The sequence below is a fragment of the Pongo abelii genome, chromosome 6 (genome assembly GCF_028885655.2).
Source record: "Pongo abelii isolate AG06213 chromosome 6, NHGRI_mPonAbe1-v2.0_pri, whole genome shotgun sequence".
In the NCBI taxonomy this organism is placed as follows: domain Eukaryota; kingdom Metazoa; phylum Chordata; class Mammalia; order Primates; family Hominidae; genus Pongo; species Pongo abelii.
The window spans coordinates 109,401,408-109,419,934 of record NC_071991.2 but is presented as its reverse complement, the minus strand read 5'-3'; the positions used below and the strand labels follow the sequence as shown (position 1 = coordinate 109,419,934).

Genomic DNA, 18,527 nt, shown 5'->3' with positions numbered 1-18,527 from the left:
AAGTGTCTGAACCTCATTACAGAACACCAAAAATGACCTCAACACTGCCAACAAGATGCTTGTTAGAAAGTTTGGTAATGAATTAAATCTTTCATGCCTTACTTGGTTTTTCTGTACTTGGACTTAAGGTCATGGTTTTATTGCTGCAAGGTATTACTAAAGTATGGGCCTTCTGTGATTTGATCATTCTGAATGATAAGGGCAAATGTTGCTTGTCAATGAATATTTTGAGCCAAAAGTAACAAAAAATATCTTTCACTGTTAAGCTTCTAAACTCAAAGCATTATTTTGCAACTTCCTCAGTGTTAGGTACAATATGTAGAGATTTATCTAGGCCATACAGCATTAACCACTTACCCCACTTGAGAGGAAAATGAATGTCCATGTTTATTAGTATATTAGGAAATAAGCAATTTGCATGTGACAGTGGCCCAGTTTCCTAGAGTGCTCTGATTTGGTACAGTTAAAGATATGATTTATTATAGAAACAAGACCCAAAGCAAAAAAAAAAAAAAAAAAAAAAAAAGCACATAGCTCTCTAATTAAGACACTGTGCCTGCTAATGAATCATGTCAGGAAAGCAAAGAATGTAAGAAAAACAAAGTTTGGAAGGCATATCACTAAAGATGTTCAGACACCCCCTCAAACCTCTGCATCAGATGGCTCATGAATAATGAGAGGGTGGAAAAAAACACGGGAAAAAAAGATCCCCTTCACCCATCACACTTCTGCCCTAATACATACTCACTTACATGTGCTTACACAAAACTCCATCAGAAACAGAAAGAGAAGTGTTTTAAGTGTAAATAACTTAACTAGAGAGAACTATAAAAAACTATGAAAAATCAGTGAAAAGTCTACTTTTTTTATAAGTGGCTTTGTATACTTTAAGAATAAAAAAATTTAAATCAAAGAATGATAAAAATTATGGCAAAACCAATTCCCTTCAGAAAAACTCAGGGTTTGAAACATGAGCATCGTAGGAATATGTAGCTGAAGCCTCGATGTTAAGCAGTCTGTTGCCCTCTGAGGAAGGGTTATCTGAATGTGAAACTAACTGGCATCTTATCCCCAACCCATCCTCACTACCTGCCGAACTCTTTTGTTTGTGAGAAAACAAAGCAAGAATTTGAAGTAGATAATTCAGACTGTGCAAAAGACTTTTAATGTTTTTGCAAGTCTGTTACTATTCAGAAACTGATATGAATGATTCAGCACAGAAATTGTCTCACCTAAGAAGGAAAATGGAACTTGTCAATTTGCTGAGCTCAGAAAGTCAAATGCAGCCTCTGTCCATTGGTTCTCCTACTTCTGCTGCCTATTAGAGTGTATCTTGCCACGGATATCCTGGATGTTCCCATCATTGTTGCACTGGCAGAGTCTATGGCGTTTGAAGTGGAGGTGAGGAGCTCTGTGTGTGAATGACTCAATGACTGCATATCTCTGCTATAGGAGAGGTCAAACGCTGACTTTCCATATACCATTACAAAGGGTTCAAACTAACGTGCTTACATGGTGGTTTTCCATACTGACTTCTGAACTCTTTGAAAGTAGTGACTCAAATCAACCTTTCTATCTACAATATCTTCTCTTTCTCTTCTAGCAACTGGTAACTGGAAGGCACTCAAATGTATGTAGAATGTATGATGTCAATAAAATAGATGTATAAACCCACTACTAATATAACAATTCTATCTTTTGCCCACACTCATGCACTCATGTCAGCCTTTTCCCTCAGAGGGATAACAAGGGAATATCTATCTTTTTTTTTTTAATAAAATATTGTCATTATTCATTGTTTAAAATTTTAGAATTTATTCTTCATATTGATTTATTACTCATGTTCTTCAAGTTAAATATTATTCTTTAATGAGGTCTGAAATAATACTAAAATGACACTGAGAAGACACTGGCCTTTATTTTTCTCTACCTATACTCTGTTAGTATTTGGGACAGTTTTTTATACACTTGTTCTATATAATATTATACTTTTAATGTATAACAGTATTCCTTCAAATATTCCTAGAATGTTACTAAGGCTGATACCTCTGGTAAGCAACCCTCTAGTTTAGCGCCTGTGTGTATCTTTAGTGAAGCCAATAGGCTTCTTCACTCCTTTTCAAAGGTGTTTACATCATTTCCATAATGCTAAGGCATCATAACACATTTTAGATTTTCATTTTTTATTAATCATTCTTACAGTTTTTGGTTATTTACCTCAGCAGGAATTTCGCATAGGAATAGGGAATAGAAAATAGGGAATAGGAATAGGAATCGGAAACGGGCTAGGAAGACTAAGATTGTGGAGCAGAGCCTTAAAGTGCCGATTAAAGTCAGCTTTACTTTGACGTTGGCTCACTTTTTAGTTTATTACAAAAGAAAATAGGCAAGGGTGGGAGAATAGATCATTATGAACTCATCACTATTACTTGACCAAAATACCCAACCCAAAGCATAAGATGTAGGTACTAGTCTTGTCTCAATTGTAAAAATGAAGGAAACTGATGCACAGGATAAGTAACTTGCCCTAGCCATGTGACCTTTGGAAACTTAGCCTCTCTGTGCCCCAGTCCTCTTACCTATAAGAGGCTTAATGACAATACCTGTGTCATAAAATTGTGACTTAAATTAAACAATTTAATATAAATACCTAGGATAGTGCCTGCAGAGTATAAGTACTCAAATAGCTGCTAGTTAAAAAAAAGACTTCTATCAATATGACTATAAAGTTGAAATTTAATTTTCATTTTGTACGTTGTTAAAGCCCTTACTTTCTCTTGACACACTTCTCTTAATCTGTAGTCGATGCCACATCAAATCCGTGCCCTGTATGAGCAGCACAATCTAGCTTGCTCATCCAGAGATGACTGGCCCTGGCAGATGATTTCAGTTTTGACAGCTACCCTACTTGATGCCCAGGAAATGAAGTATCATACTTTTCTAAAGGTGCTGGCAGAATAAGAGTTAGCAAATCCCTTGAAGTCTCCTCTAAAAGGTAAAAACCTCCAGCTATATAATGTTCTGCTAGTCTCAAACTCTTGAATATTAGTTTTAAAAGAGCCCCAGAAGGAAGAACTATTAAATTGCTCCTATAGCTAGATGAAGTAGCTGAATATTTCTTAGAGCTAGCACTGAAGTCCACTCCCTATTAGACTGGGCTGGGTCCTGAAGCAGCATTTGCTCTAGGAAGTAATGACTGAGTGATTTCAAGAAAAGATTGAAGAGCTCAAAGGGTACGTTTGCCTTTAGCTGGTTGTAAAACATTTGTAGAAAACCATGGCAACCTTCATGTGTTTTGAAGAGTCAATCTTCAAACACATGTTAAACTTGCTTCTCAAGGGGAATTTTAACACTCAAGGAATAGTTAGAACAGACAAAATTCCACCCTAAAGCAGAGATTTCCAACATAATTCAGGATATGCTTGTTTCTATCCAATAGATAAAATGGCTGATTATATTCAATTAGCCTTTTGTGACCAGTGGGTTTGGGTTTTAATTCATTTACATTGAGAGAAAAAAAAAATCCATTTGCTTAAGAAAAATGCCCATTCGAAACAGAACTCTCCGTTTTTCTTCCAGTTCCTCTGGAGAGTTACATAACCTCTTCTTTTACATAAGTAGTTTCCCTCCTTTGTCACATATATTTTTAAAAAATCAGTAGATTGAAGGCAGGCCCAGTTTCCCAGTCATTGTTGTCTATCAAAAATCCCCTCCCATGTTTCCAAATGCCTCTCCCCATCCCCTACTGTCTCCATCTGAATGCCTCTTCTTGAAATCTATAGAGGCCAGCAAATGGCATTGAGGTTTCTGGGGAAGGAGAGCTATCAATACATTTAAAATCCTTGGCATGGTAACCTGGTTAGTCTACCCTACAAGCCAAACAAATAAAAATCCCCTTCCATAGTAAAATGGTTTGGTTTCCTTGAAACTTTTCTTAAAAATAAGCTGACTGAAGAGAATGATAAAGAGACACACTTTTGTAGGGGTGAAGGGGAAAGAGCAAAGAGATTGTTTTTAAAGAATTATTTTGCATAGCACCTAACACATCCAGTACTCAACAGTTTCTTTTGAATAGAATATATAGAAGTCTCTCTGGCCAGGTGTGGTGGCTCACGCCTATAATCCCAGCACTTTGGGAGGGCAAGGCAGGTGGATCACTTGAGGCCAGGAGTTCGAGACCAGCCTGGCCAACATGTAGAAACCCTGTCTCTACTAAAAATACAAAAATTAGCCAGGTGTGGTGTAATCCCAGTACTGTACAGTACAGTAGCTGTAATCCCAGCTACTGGGGAGGCTGAGGCAGGAGAATTGCTTGATCCCAGGAGGCAGAGGTTGCAGTGAGCCTAGATCGTGCCACTGCACTCCAGCCTGGGAGACACAGCAAGACTCCATCTCAAGAAAAACAGAAAAAAGAAAAAAAAGGAGTCTCTGGCCCCAAGTTAAAAGATATTACATAAATGGGGGATGGTATGTGGATATCCAAATGCTGTATTTTTTTTTTTTTTGGTCAAGATGACTGTGAGTTCTAGACATGTGACATTTTTACTACATAAACACTGTCAAATAAAAGACAAGTCAAATCAAATGTCTTGTGCTCTAACCATTTCAAAGCTAATCACTACTTGAATGTGCCCCTCAATTACATTTTGACCTTTGCAATAATTGCTTATTCAAATATTAGTTGGTCCTCAGAAAGATTTTGTTTGCAGTAATGCGATCAAATTTTAAGTTATGAAAAGAAAGCCTTACCAAATAATTGATGACATAAAATCTGTCATATTCTCTGTTCTTAGGATTAATCTTACGATGCTGTTTTTTCCTCATGTGATCTTTAAGTGTATTTTTATCCCTGAAGATCTTCTCACAGTACAAGCACTGCAAACTACAAGAAATACACAAACACTGATAAACAAATCTCTTGTATAGTTGCTGCAATAATCCTTTATTATTATTGAGTTTCATATTTATTAATTTTAGGTCACACAGAATCTTCAAATGGGATATACCATCCTTGTCAGAATCCCCTCACTTTATTCATTTGGCTTTGCAGAGTGCATACTATGGTGTATTTTGTAGTCAGCTAAGTTGACCAACTTGGCTATTCAGTTAAGACTGTGACAAAGATAGGTAATATCCAAAAATTATTTTGGTTCTTTACTAACTGAATTACCTATTCTAAAATAAGTATGTAGGTATGTTCTTCAAATAATTATCATGACTTGCACTGGCTGTACCCATTGTATATAATAATTAGTACATGGTTTGGGATATCCTGTGAGCTGATTTGCAGGGTTTAATTCCTTGCTCCAGTGCCAGCTAGCTGTGGGACTTTAAGTTACTTGCCTTCTCTGTTGCCATTTTCTGATTTCTAAACTGAAGATAATACCAACATTTTAGAGATTTTTAAATGATAATTTCATATATATATATTTATTGAGCACTTACTATGCACTATGAACTGTGCTAAGTATTTATTCATGTATGTGAATAAGATAAATAGTAGCTGTTACTACCATATAATTCTCATATACCTTCTGCTTGAATATTTCCACTGACTGGGCATTCATTACCTAATGAAGCAGTGATTACCAGTTTTGAGCAGATTATTAACAAAATGTCTTTCTCATACTAAGCCTGACAGTTGATACAACATGTATTATAACTGCTACTCAGTAAAAAGTAGAGCGTTCTACTTTCTGGAGCCACATAGTGTCTAAGTATAACATATTTTACATGGGAAACTCTCAAATGATTGCAATCTGTTATTGTTTCAATTTTGAATTTGTTTTTATCTCTACTAAACACCTTTTCATCAATTTCTTATGCCAAAGAATATATTCCAGGGCATAATAATATTCTTTTGTAGTATATTCTTTTATAGTTGACAATTTATGGGTGATAAGCTGATTATAGATATTCATTATTGCTAATCTTGCTAGAAGGCACATCTGGTCTTATTTTATAGATAGTCGTTTAACAAAAGGGTGAAGGGACTCGATTTAACATAGTGTTGACATCAGAATTTGAGTTAAAAATTTCTTATAATTAATCTGTATTACTTGCTTCCTCTTATTTATTTATTTATTTTTGAGACAGAGTTTTGCTCTTGTTGCCCAGGCTGGAGTGCAATGGCGCAATCTCTGCTCACTACAACCTGTGCCTCCCGGGTTCAAGTGATTCTCCTGCCTCAGCCTCCCGAATAGCTGGGAGTACAGGAATGCACCACCATGCCCGGCTAATTTTGTATTTTTAGTAGAGACGGGGTTTCTCCTTGTTGGTCAGGCTGGTCTCAAAATCCCGAGCTCAGGTGATCCGCCCACCTCGGCCTCCCAAAGTGCTGGGATTACAGGTGTGAGCTACCACACCCGGCCCTTATTTTTTTTTTTATGTTGTTGCTCTCAATGTTGTGGGTCGAAGCACCACACTTGTTAGTATTTTATTTAAATAAAGAAAACTGGGTTCTCAGAGAAAAAATTTTGGGCCCTTTCCTAGAAAGAAAAGTGGATACGTTTTTGAAAGTCATTTTGGTGACCTAAAGAATTCTCTTCCTTATTTCAACAGGCTAAGCTCTAGATATGGTTGCCAGAATATGACCTTGAGGAAATGGAGTATTATACACAAATGTGAATGAAAACCAAAAGGCAGAAGAATACACACAGCATGCTACGTTTCACACAAAATTAAACACCATTCCATAATTTGACAATATATTTACCTTATTAAATATGTAGACAAGTTACAGTGAAAAGTAAAGGAATTAGAATTACAAAATTAAGAATAGTGGTTTCTGGGGAAATACTAATGAGGAAAGATACACAGGGAGATTCAAAGGAATTAACAATGTTCTATTTCTTAAGCTAGACAGTGAGTATATTCTTCATATCCTATATGGCATACATTGTATGATATGTATATTGTTTGGTATATATGACATAGTGTATTTGAAAAATTTAAAAAACACCAAAGGGCAATATGATCTAGACAAAATAAGGACCATTGTACAAAATGTGAACTCCTCCAACATGGGAAATTCCCACTTCTTTAATTACTCTATTAAATTAATTAAAAAAAATTCACAACAGAGTCGAAGATTAAAATAGCTTTAGGCAGTGTTTCATAAATCAGTACTTACTTGTCAAGCTTTTTCTGTAATGTACACAAAAATTCACTGCAGTTTACAATGTTGTCTGGCAATCCAATGTTGAAAGCATGTTCTCTGGCCATGTGGTTCAAAATAACAGATCTAGGAAGAAATGTGAGCAATTAGGATTATTCACAAATCATCTAAGAACACATTTGGGTTGGAATAGCATTCACATAATAAAAACACTAATTAGAGGTATAAGCAAGTGCTAAGCACTAACACAAAGATTTCAGCTATTAAAGAGTGACATTATAAAGTATATAAGTGTACACAGTCACATCAGTTCTGTAAAGGGATACCAAAGTTTGTTCCACTATCTGCTGCTTGGCTACACTCTATAGAAGAATCAGGTTCTGTCCTCTAAACCAGGGGTATCGGTCCATGGCCTGTTAGGAAGCAGGCTGCACAGAAAGAGGTGAGAGGCAGGCAAGTGAGCATTACCACCTGCGCTCTGCCTCCTGTCAGATCAGTGGTGGCATTAGATTCTCATAGGAGCGCGAACCCTTTTGTAAACTGTGCATGCGAGGGATCTAGGTTGTGCACTCCGTATGAGAATCTAATGCCTGATGATCTGAGATAAAACAGTTTCATTCTGAAACTGGTCCCTGGTGCCAAAAAGGTTGGGGATCACTGCTTTAAACTACGAAATTAACTGTGCTGCTTCTACTTTTCCAATTCATCATGGAGAAGAGTAAGAGGCAACTGCCTAACAGAAAATACAACCTGCTATGACCTAAGATCACAGGTATTTAGCCGGTATATCATTGGACAATGACCTGGAACTCACAGTTAACAGGTCTATTAAATGCAAGGGCTGTGATAACCTGCAACACAATGACCAACTTCTTGATTAATTTATACAGAAAAGGACAAATGTAATTACGTAACTTTTACATAGCAAAAAAGTATAAGTGTATAATATATTCTACAGAGCTTTTATCACAACTTTAGTTCATAAAAAACAGGTGACTGTTTTGGAGAGCCTCATCAGTATAAGTACCATTGATAGATTATGCATAGTGACATATCATATGGTTTTATCTAGATTATTTAGACACTTACCTGGTCCCCCCCAAAAAATGATTTTAGTGTTTTTTTTTCCCTTTGAGAAAGTGAAATAAAGAAAGAAAGCAAACATTTCTATAAAAATGTTGACTTTTTTTTTTTACTATGTAAGAGATAGATTTATTAACCTTGTGGTTAGTATGCTCATTTGTCTCACTGCCTTTTACTGATAACTTTGACTAAAACTACTTGTTGGGATAGTTCACAGTGCCTTTTGGGCCCACAAAGGTTTTCCCAGGGGCAGCCCAGACAGAGCTAGACCTTTCCAGGGGTTCCAGACCTGAGGCTCAGGCTGTGGAAGAGTTCAGGTGAAAGCGGGGCTGGGATCCTCTTGTAGGCAGTGTAGTAGGTGTGTGTGTGTGTTTTGGGGTGGGGGAAGGGTGTCAGGCAGAGGGTCGGAAAGCTCCCCCTATCCCCGAGGCCATGTTGGGGTAAAGTACAGTGCCTCTGGATTCAGGGAAGTTCTCCTAGAGTGGCCGAGCCATAGTTAACATCTGCCTAGAACTTCCAGGATGAAGATCCAGAGCCTAGATTGTGCCTGGGTGCTGTCAGAAATGGTATCTGACTCAAGGGGTATGGGTGGGTTGGGAGGTTTCCCTGACCCTCAGGCTATCTAGGATCAAAATGTCTTGCCATTAAGAGTCACACTGAATGTACTCAGGGGAGCCGAATCCAGCTCTCAACCTCTCTGGGGCTCAAGAATCTGGCATCTAGAGTCTGAGTTACGAGATGAGAGGCCAGTGGTTGGCTCCTGGGGTAAATGAGTTTGGAGGCTTGGCCAGTCTCGAAGACTCTGTTCAGGTGGGCCACAGTGGCTCCTGGGATCTAAGAGGATTGGTTCAGCAAGGATTTTGGCCGCAGCCAGCAGCTTGCTGGGAGGGATGTGGGTGGAACTGACTGACAGTCCTTAGAACTTGTTTCCAGGCTTATAGTCCAGGCCTTCTTGACTCCAAAGTGTTCCCCCAACAGCAGCCAAGCCTGTCAGGTCTACCCAGGGCTTTCAGGCCTGACACCCAAGCCTTGGAATGGACCAAGAGCTGGCTCAGGAAGTATAGGTGTGCTAGGAAGGTCCCCATGGTCTCAGGCAATGTTGCCCCGCTGAGAACAAGCCCATGTGTGAGCCTAGGCTTGCTCTGAACTTTTTTGGGGCTTGCCAGAGAGGAATACAGATATTGAAAGTGAGGGAATGAGGGCTAACGAGCAGCTGTCTCAAAGCAGATAGGAGTGTTGGGAGGCTACCCCAGCCACATACTTAATTGCTACCATCCCTAATGCCTTCTGGATCCAGGACAGTTCTACCACAGTGGGCCAAAATTGAGCCGGGTTTGCCAAGGGTTCTATGACTGACATCTAAGAGCTGGAAGGAGACTGAGTGAAGCAAAGTCAGTGTTAGGAAGAGGGTTGGTGGGGTTAACAGTCTTCGCTTGGTCCCATGCTCTGATCTGGTGGTCCTTGATGTCTTCTGGTTTCAAGGGAGGTTCCCCTAGGAGTGGCCTAGCCTTAGCCAGGACTACCTAGGATTCCAAGCCTGATATCCAGGCTCTGAAAGCGGGGGCCAGGTACAGATGGAACTGGCAGCAGGCTCAAGAAGAGGCTGGCTGTCCTCTCTAATACTATGGTGGTTTATTTTACATGTCAGCTTGACCTGGTTAAAGGACGCCCAGATAGCTGGTAAAAATCGTATTTCTAGGTGTGTCTGTGAGGGTGTTTCTAGAAGAGGTTAGTATTTGAATCAGCAGACTGAGTAAAGAAGATAGCCCATACCAATGAGGGGAGGCATCATCCAAGCCATGGGGGCCCAGATAGTTGAGCTGGGAAATTCATCTTCTCTTTCCCTAGATACTCAAGTTCATGGTTCTCAGGCCTTTAGACTCAGACTGAATTTACCACTGGCTTTCTTGGATCTCCAACTTGCAGATGGCATACTGTGGCACTTCTCGGCCTCCATAATTGTGTGAGCCAATTCCCATAATAAGTCTCCACTTATATATCTATATATACTATTGGTCCTGTTTCTCTGCAGAACCCTGACTAATACAAGTACCTAAGTGGTTTGCTAGCTAATTCAAAATTAGCTTGATTCAGCCTATTAGTCTGAGGTGAGAAGGGAGGAAAGGCTTCACCCTTGTAGCCACAGTTGCTGGTTGGTAAAGGGCCAAGAAAATCTTTGGGGCTTTGGAGTGGAGATGGCACCTTACGTGATCTGCTTCATGTCAGATTTTGAAGTCCTTTAATTCTTAATCAGCCAAGATGATTCCTCAAATTGCTGAATTACTTCTTTAATTTTTAAATTAATTCCTAATGTCAACTTGCTTTAATTTCTGGGAAATTAAATGCATAACAGTTTAAATTATTATTTCAACTCCTTTCTTTATAAACTTAATTTTATTATTAATGACCTAACTGTACTTTGAGTACCCATATAACTATTTTGTTTTTTACTTTCAGTGCAATATACAATAAATTACATAAGATATTCAAACCTTCATTATAAAGTATGGTTTCTGTTAGGCAATTTTGCCTACCTGTAGGCTAATGTAAGTGTTCAAAGCATGCCTAAGGTAGGTTAGGTATATTAAATATTTTTTGACTTATGATATTTTAAATGTACAATGACTTTATTGAGATGTAACCCCACTGTAAATCAAGGAGCATTGGTATTATATTTTTTCACATTCATAATGGTCCTTAAAAGCATGTAATAACTATAAATACATAATACCTTTTGGGCTGAAATGAAGTTTAACTTAAAATATTATTTCATGTATTTTTCCTTTTCAAATATTCTTTCCCTATACTTTAGGAACAAATATTTCCCTACATAGTGCTCTCTGATCTCATTTTTTTTTCTGGCCTAATACTGTTTGTAATCAGTTTTCACTAAACTTATAAATGTGATTTGGGCAAACAGGATTAAATTACAGAAATAGCTTTGAGAGAAGCACTTCTGGAACAGTGGGGCATGGACCTCTGAAAATCTGCTCCTCTATTAAAGCAACAGTAGCACTGGTGAAAACAGTCAAAATCAACTTTTTAAGAACTCTGGAATTAACAGGAAGGATGCAACAATCCAAGGAACATTTATTTAAGAAACATGGCTCAACTGTGGTATGAATGGTGAGCTTTGTGATGTTTTAATTTGCCCCATTCCATTCTCCTCTCCTTAGCTCCACAATAGCCTTGACAACAGCAGGCTCACAGCCACTGGAAGGGGCAGAATACAAGTGGGCCATTCTGAAAGAACTGTTACAAGAACTGTTACTATTCAGCCTGTATGGCAGGTGATGGGAAAAGGACCATTCACAGGGTTTGTCTTTATTTGACATGATTCAGTCCACCCATTGAAAAAATTCTCACCCCTAGGGCATTTGCCAGGAACAATCAGTGACAATTTTGTAACATAACAGCTGCCTGAGGCAATACTAATTGCAGCAAACAATAGGCCAAAAAATTTAAAAGGAAAATCTGGGTAATGAGGTGTCTATAGAGGACTCTGAAAAGTTGACATTTTCCTGGGGATCTAGAAGGCCATACATATGTACTGGTCTATGTATGCCCCAGAAAAACCTGTGAAGATCCTAATCTCTCACCTCTGGTTAACCCTGAAACTCTACACAAGCAAGAAGTGGAGGCTAAACCAGAACTGTAAACTGATGAAGTGTTGAAGGTGTGCTCCAACCCACATACAATGCCCCTTGGCAAAGGGCAGAAGATATAATGGTTTAAGGAATTTAACGAAATCTCTGATCATTAGCTGAACACTAAGCTAACTGTGCAGAGACTTCAGTGGCCACACAGTAGCAATAATACACACTTTGGAGAATTAGTCCAGGAAAGTCACTAAACACACAAAAAGTAACAAAAACCCTGGTGGGGTGGAGGAGGAATCCAATTTCCAGAGTTGCCACATTGTATTACTTAAATGTTGAGTTTTCAACAAAAAAATTACAAGACATACAAAGAAATAAGAAACTTTACACACACGGGGGAAGAAAGCAGAAACAGAAATCACCCCTGAGAAAGTCCAGATACTGGACACACTAGGCAAAGACTTTAAGTTAGCTAATATGAATATGCTCAAAAGAACAAAAGAAACCCCTGTCTAAAGAATCAAAGGAAATTATGAAAATGATATCTTACCAAACAGAATACCAATAAAAAGATATAAATTATTATGTATTTTACATACGCAGAGGGGCCAAGAGTAGCCAGAAAGTATTTTTTTTAAAAAGACAACCAATCGAAATTTTGGATTTGAAAAGTACAATAACTGAAATAAAAAATTGATTACAGGGGCTCAAAAGACATAAGCTGGAAGTAAAAATCAATGAATTTGAAGATTGGTCCAATGGGATTTTCCAGTCTTAGAAACAGAAGAAAAAACAAAACAAAAAAATAAACACAGCTACAGAGCTCAAGTTTACCAACATATGTATAATAGGATTTCCAAAATGCGAGCAGAGAGAGAGAGAAACAGAGAGACAGAGAGAAAGGGGGCAGAAACAACATTTAAAGAAATAATGTCTGAAAACTTTTCAAATTTGATGAAACACATTAACTTAAACATCTAAGAAACCCAATAAACTTCAAGTAGGACTTGGAATTAATCCAAGAAAATCACTAAACACATAAACAGGAACACAAATCCTGGTGGGGCAGGGGAAGAATCTGATTGATGATCTCTGTAGCTGTTGATTTTTTTTTGTTCTTTTTTTCTTCTGTCCTGAAGACTGGAAAATCTCAATTGAACAATTTTCAAATTCATTGATTCTTACCAAGAGATAAGAGATCCTTACCAACACATAAACTGTCAACAGGCAAAGATAAAGAGAGTCTCTTGAAAGATGCAAGAAAAAAGTCAACTCCTTACATACAGGCAGGCAGTCCTTAGTAAGTGATTTCTCACCAGAAATTATGGAAACTAGAAGGCAGTAGAATGTCATATTCAAAGTGCTGAAGGAAAAAGACTGCCAATCAAAAATTCTATATCCTGTAAAACTATTCCTCAAAAAAATGATGGAAGAAAAAAAATGAAGGACAAATCAAGACATTCCCAGATAAACAGAAACTGAAAGAATTCATTACTAACAGATCTCTCCAACAAGAAACTTAAGAAAGTTCTTTAGGTTAAAAGAAAGGGACACTAGACAATAACTCAAATCTACATAAAGAAATAAAGATCACTAGTAAAGGTGATTACATAAGTAAATATAAAATACAGTATAATTGCATTTTTATGACCCTTTTCTTCTCATATCTGATATGAAAGATAATTGTATAAAGCAGTAATTAGAAAACATGTTCATGAGCTGCTAATATATAAAGGTATAATTTGTATGACAACAATAGCACAAAGGAGTGAGGAGGAAACAAATTATACTGGAGCAAAGTTTTTGCATATTATTGAAATTAAGTTGTTATTAACCTGAAACAGATTGTTTTCAATTGAAATGTTAATTGCAATCCCCAGGGCAAACACTAAGAAAAAGAGTTCAAAATCTATGGTATAAGAAACAAGGGAGCCGGGCGCGGTGGCTCACACCTGTAATCCCAGCACTTTGGGAGGCCGAGGTGGGGGGATCACGAGGTCAGGAGATCAAGACTGTCCTGGCTAACACGGTGAAACCCCATCTCTACTAAAAATACAAAAAATTAGCCAGGCGTGGTTGCGGGTGCCTGTAGTCCCAGCTACTCGGGAGGCTGAGGCAGAAGAATGGCCTGAACCCGGGAGGCGGAACTTGCAGCGAGCCGAGATCCTGCCATTGCACTCCAGCCTGGGCGACAGAGTGAGACTCTGTCTCAAAAAAAAAAAAAAGAAAGAAACAAGGGAACTAAATAAAAATCATACACTAGAAAATACCTATTCAACACAAAAGAAGGCAACAATAGAGGAGAATAATGAGAAGACCTAAAACATATTGAAAACAAATAGCAAAATAGTAGAAGTAAATGTGATCTTATTAGTAATGACATTAAACACGAATTAAGTACTACAATGAAAAGGTGAAGAAGACTGGCAGAATGGATAAAAAATGATCCAACTGTATACTGTCTATAAGAGATACACTTTCGATTCAAAGACACAAACAGGTTAAAACAAACAATGAAGGGTGTGGAGGAGAGGAGAAAAAGTAGATGTATGGTAACAAGAAAGTACTCATTACTCTATCCTTGTCTGTTATCCATCTCCTTCTTTCTATATTTATGTCCCAGTGCACACACAAATATTCTATATTTATGTCCCAAGGCGTACACAAATGTACGCCTGCAACACTGCTAATATATTGCATAGGTGGAATCAAGTTGTGTCTTTAATCTTACAGGCTGAGCTTTTCATAAATGAAAAGAACTGATGAATGAAAGGGGACGTTTTATAAGAACTAGACACTATCTTTCTCACCGGTTATTTTAAAAAAAATGCACATTTACTACAGAACAACGGCATAAGTCAAGACTACTGAGGAGCTCATGTAATTCCTATGTGACCCTACTCAATACAGAATGCAGATAAGTTAGACTAGAAGAACAGGAAGATTATATTAGGAACTAGAGAAACACCAATATTTAATATGTTCAAATACCAATACTGTAAGAATTTAATGTCATATGGATATTTCAAATCATATCAATATCCACATTCATCACTAGAACTTTATAGAAAACAAAAATATTATTTGTAGCTTCCCATATGCCAATAAGAGAGATATCTGACAATACTCACATGCCTCCTCACTAGGTCAATAATTACCTTAACATAAAATCAGAAATATTTTGTTAAAACATTGTCAGTAGTAATGTTTGGTAAATTTTCTGATGGTGGCATGGGTTTTCACTGGTACTTTTAAGTTAACTTTTAAGACTAGCCTTTATTGTTATGCCCATAAAGTCCTTTGAAATAGAAGGACAAAGTTAGAAGTACAATCAGTGGCCTTGGCACCGATTTTTCTCTATGCTAACTGATCCGAGAATCAAACCTTTACCACTGGTGTTTTGAACATTAATGCCTCAACTAAACTCTTTTATAAATTCCAATAAGTGGCTACCTTCTCCTTTCCAAGGTTTTTCACATAACAATGTCAGTTACTGTGCTGGGCTATGTTTTCACTAAAGACTGCTTTCTTTCAAGTGAGCGGAGAATGATATTTTTCTGATTATCCCCTGTATGCTGACTCAGTGAAATCGTCCTCAGTTCCTACAGGTTACAACTTCATAATTTGTATTTAAGTGAATGTATATTTGTAAACATTACTGTTGCATAATAATAAATGTGTCTGGTCTTTGTCTCTTGTCCCTAGCACAAAGTTTCTAGTAATTTTTCTAGTGATAGGAGTATCTTTATTATATGAATGAGGAGACTCATGGTAGAACCCTACATAGCTTCCAGATGGGGAATGTTCACCATAAAGACCAACCATATGATTAGAGGGTTGGGACTTTGAGCCAGTCAGACCTCCAGAGAGGGTAGGGGGCTGCTGATTGAGTTCAATAATTTAATCAATCATACCTACATAATGAAGTCCTAATAAAAACTTGGGACACCAAAACTCAGGGTAGGTTGCTGGTTGGTGAATTCCTTAATGTGCTAGGAGGGTGACAGGTCCTAATTCCTTGGGAAGAGGATTTAGAAACTCCTTATTCAGGACCCTCTCAGACCCTGCCCAATTTGTCTCTTCATTTGGCAGTTTCTAATCTGTATCCTTTATAGTAAAACTGTAATCATAAGTACAGTGCTTTCCTGAGTTCTGTAAGTAATTCTAGCAAATTATCAAACCCATGAAATTATCAGTGGGAACCTCTGACTTTATAACCAGCGGTCAAAACTTTGGGTAGCCTTGGGACCACATGAGTTTATGGCTGGTGTCTAATGTGGAGGCAGTCTTGTTTGAGCCTGTGCCCTTAAATATGTAAAACCTTATGCTAATCCCAGGTGATTAGTACAGAATTGAATTGTACTGCACCAGCTGGTTTTGGACCAGCTGGGGCTGGTGATAGAATCACCAGTGCCCCCACTTCTTTTTTATGTCTTTATTTTTAATAACCAAAAGTGAAAAGTTACCAATGATTTAGAAGAAAAGAGTTAGTATACAGAGGTGCATCTGCAGTAGTTTGCTGCATATGGTCTTGCCAGTCAGCCAATTTTAAAAGCCCTATAATATTAAACATAAATCTGCTTCTGCCATTTTAAGAATTTATACCCCTCTGCTGCTTAGAGCAACTACAGTTCATCTTTGATGTTGGGCATATTTTTAAAAAGTACTGCTTATATATGAAAGGGCCCTGAGCCAACACATAGAACTTAATGTATATAACCAACAGTTAGGGATGTTTTGATGAGTTTTCAGATTAAAAACAGTAACATTTAAAGATGCATAATGGCAAACCTGTTTCCAAGGAATTCTTCATTGCAAAACATACAAACGCCACGAAAATTGGTATCATTTCGTTCTTGCTGCTGTTGTTCCAGAATTTCTCTCTGGAAAGTAGAAACAGATTTATGGTATTAACTTAATGCACAATTGGCTAATAAAAAATGTCAAAGTCTGGATGGGAGGAAACTGGGCTGGAAGTATAAAGGGAGTATATAAAAGTTGCCAACATTTCAAATTTCTCCATTCCTGTTTTTGCATTAAACTCCAAGTTTGTCCCATAAAATGCTTACAGAACACTCTACTTGAACAGCTATGTGGGAATTAAAATCAACAAGGTTTTATCATCTTTTGCTACCCTGTCTTTTCTAGTGTCTTCCCATCCCTATCATCTTCCAAAACCAAAACTGTGGTGGGATCTTTGACTTGCTCCTTTCCCTAATTCTCAGTTTGATTTGTAATCAAGTTATGATCAATTTTTCACTTGAACTATCTTCCATATAACTTTTCTCCACCATTCCCAAGGTCACCCCTCTGAGTTCAGTTTTTAGTCATTGTGGGTTACCATAAATAAAGTCTCCTAAAGGTTCTCCCTGATTTCAATCCCTTTTCTATCATATTCATCCTCTTTTTGCTGCTAGAATTTTTCTTAATATTTTCATGCACAATTAACTTGTTGCACCTCAACTCAAATAATTTAAAATATGCTCTGATAATATCCTGCTCTAATCAAGGTGGTTCCACATGTTATTTTTCCTGAGGCCATTTTATTTCCTTTTTCTTTTTCACTTTCACAAATCTTATCTGCTAATCAAGATCCCACTTGATTCCTGTTTCTATCATGCAACCATTTCTGGCCACAGTACAACAGTTAAGAGCTCAGGCTCTGAAACATGGAGCAGATCTGGATTTGAAATGTGGCTCTCACATATGATTGATATTTAACCTCTTTAATCCTCAGTTTTCTCTTTTTTAATTTTTTATTACACTTTAAGTTCTGGGATACATGTGCAGATCGTGCAGGTTTGTTACATAGGTATACATGTGCCATGGTGGTTTGCTGTACCCATCAACCCATCATCTACATTAGGTATTTCTCCAATGTTATCCCTTCCCTGGCCCCTTAAACCCTGATAGGCCTCAGTGTATGATGTTCCCTCCCTGTGTCCATGTGTTCTCATTGTTTAACTCTTACTTATGAGTGAGAACATGTGGTGTTTGATCTTCTGTTCCTGTGTTAGTTTGCTGAGAATGATGGTTTCCAGCTTCATCCATGTCCTTGCTAAGGACATGAACTTGCCCCTTTTTATGGCTGCATAGTATTCCATGGTGTATATGTGCCACATTTTCTTTATCCAGTCTATCATTGATGGGCATTTGGGTTGGTTCCAAGTCTTTTTTGTTGTGAATAGTGTTGCAGTAAACATATGTGTGCATGTGTCTTTATAGTAGAATGATTTATAATCATTTGGGTATATACACAGTAATGGGATTGCTGAGTCAAATGGTATTTCTGGTTCGAGATCCTTGAGGAATTGCCACACTGTCTTCCACAATGGTTGAACTAATTTATACTCCCACCAACACTCTAAAAGCATAAAAACCCCAGAAGAAAACCTAGGCAATACCATTCAGGACATAGGCAAGGGCAAAGACTTCATGACTAAAACACCAAAAGCAATGGCAACAAAAGCCAAAATTGACAAATGGGATCTAATTAAACTAGAGAGCTTCTGCAAGCAAAAAAAACCATCATCAGAATGAACAGGCAACCTACAGAATGGGAGAAAATTTTTGCAATCTATCCATCTGACAAAGGGCTAATATCCAGAATCTACAAGGAACTTAAACAAATTTACAAGAAAAAAACAAACGATCGTATGAAAAAGTAGGCAAAGGATATAAACAGACACTTCTCAAAAGAGGACATTTATACAGCCAAGAAATGTATG

The 18,527-nt window shown here is 37.6% G+C and overlaps 1 protein-coding gene across 2 annotated transcripts in view; it reads right to left on the bottom strand.

Annotated features, from left to right (window-relative positions):
- Window positions 1–18,527, bottom strand: part of ZNF277 (zinc finger protein 277) — a 150,045-nt gene that overhangs the window by 21,730 nt on the left and 109,788 nt on the right. For both annotated transcript variants that reach the window (XM_002818354.5, XM_054559686.2), the window contains exons 5-7: window positions 16,591–16,682; window positions 7,133–7,243; window positions 4,750–4,882 (exon numbers count right to left, since the gene is read on the bottom strand). In XM_002818354.5, coding sequence (XP_002818400.2) covers window positions 4,750–4,882; window positions 7,133–7,243; window positions 16,591–16,682 — 336 coding nt within the window. The remainder of the gene's footprint in view (window positions 1–4,749; window positions 4,883–7,132; window positions 7,244–16,590; window positions 16,683–18,527) is intronic.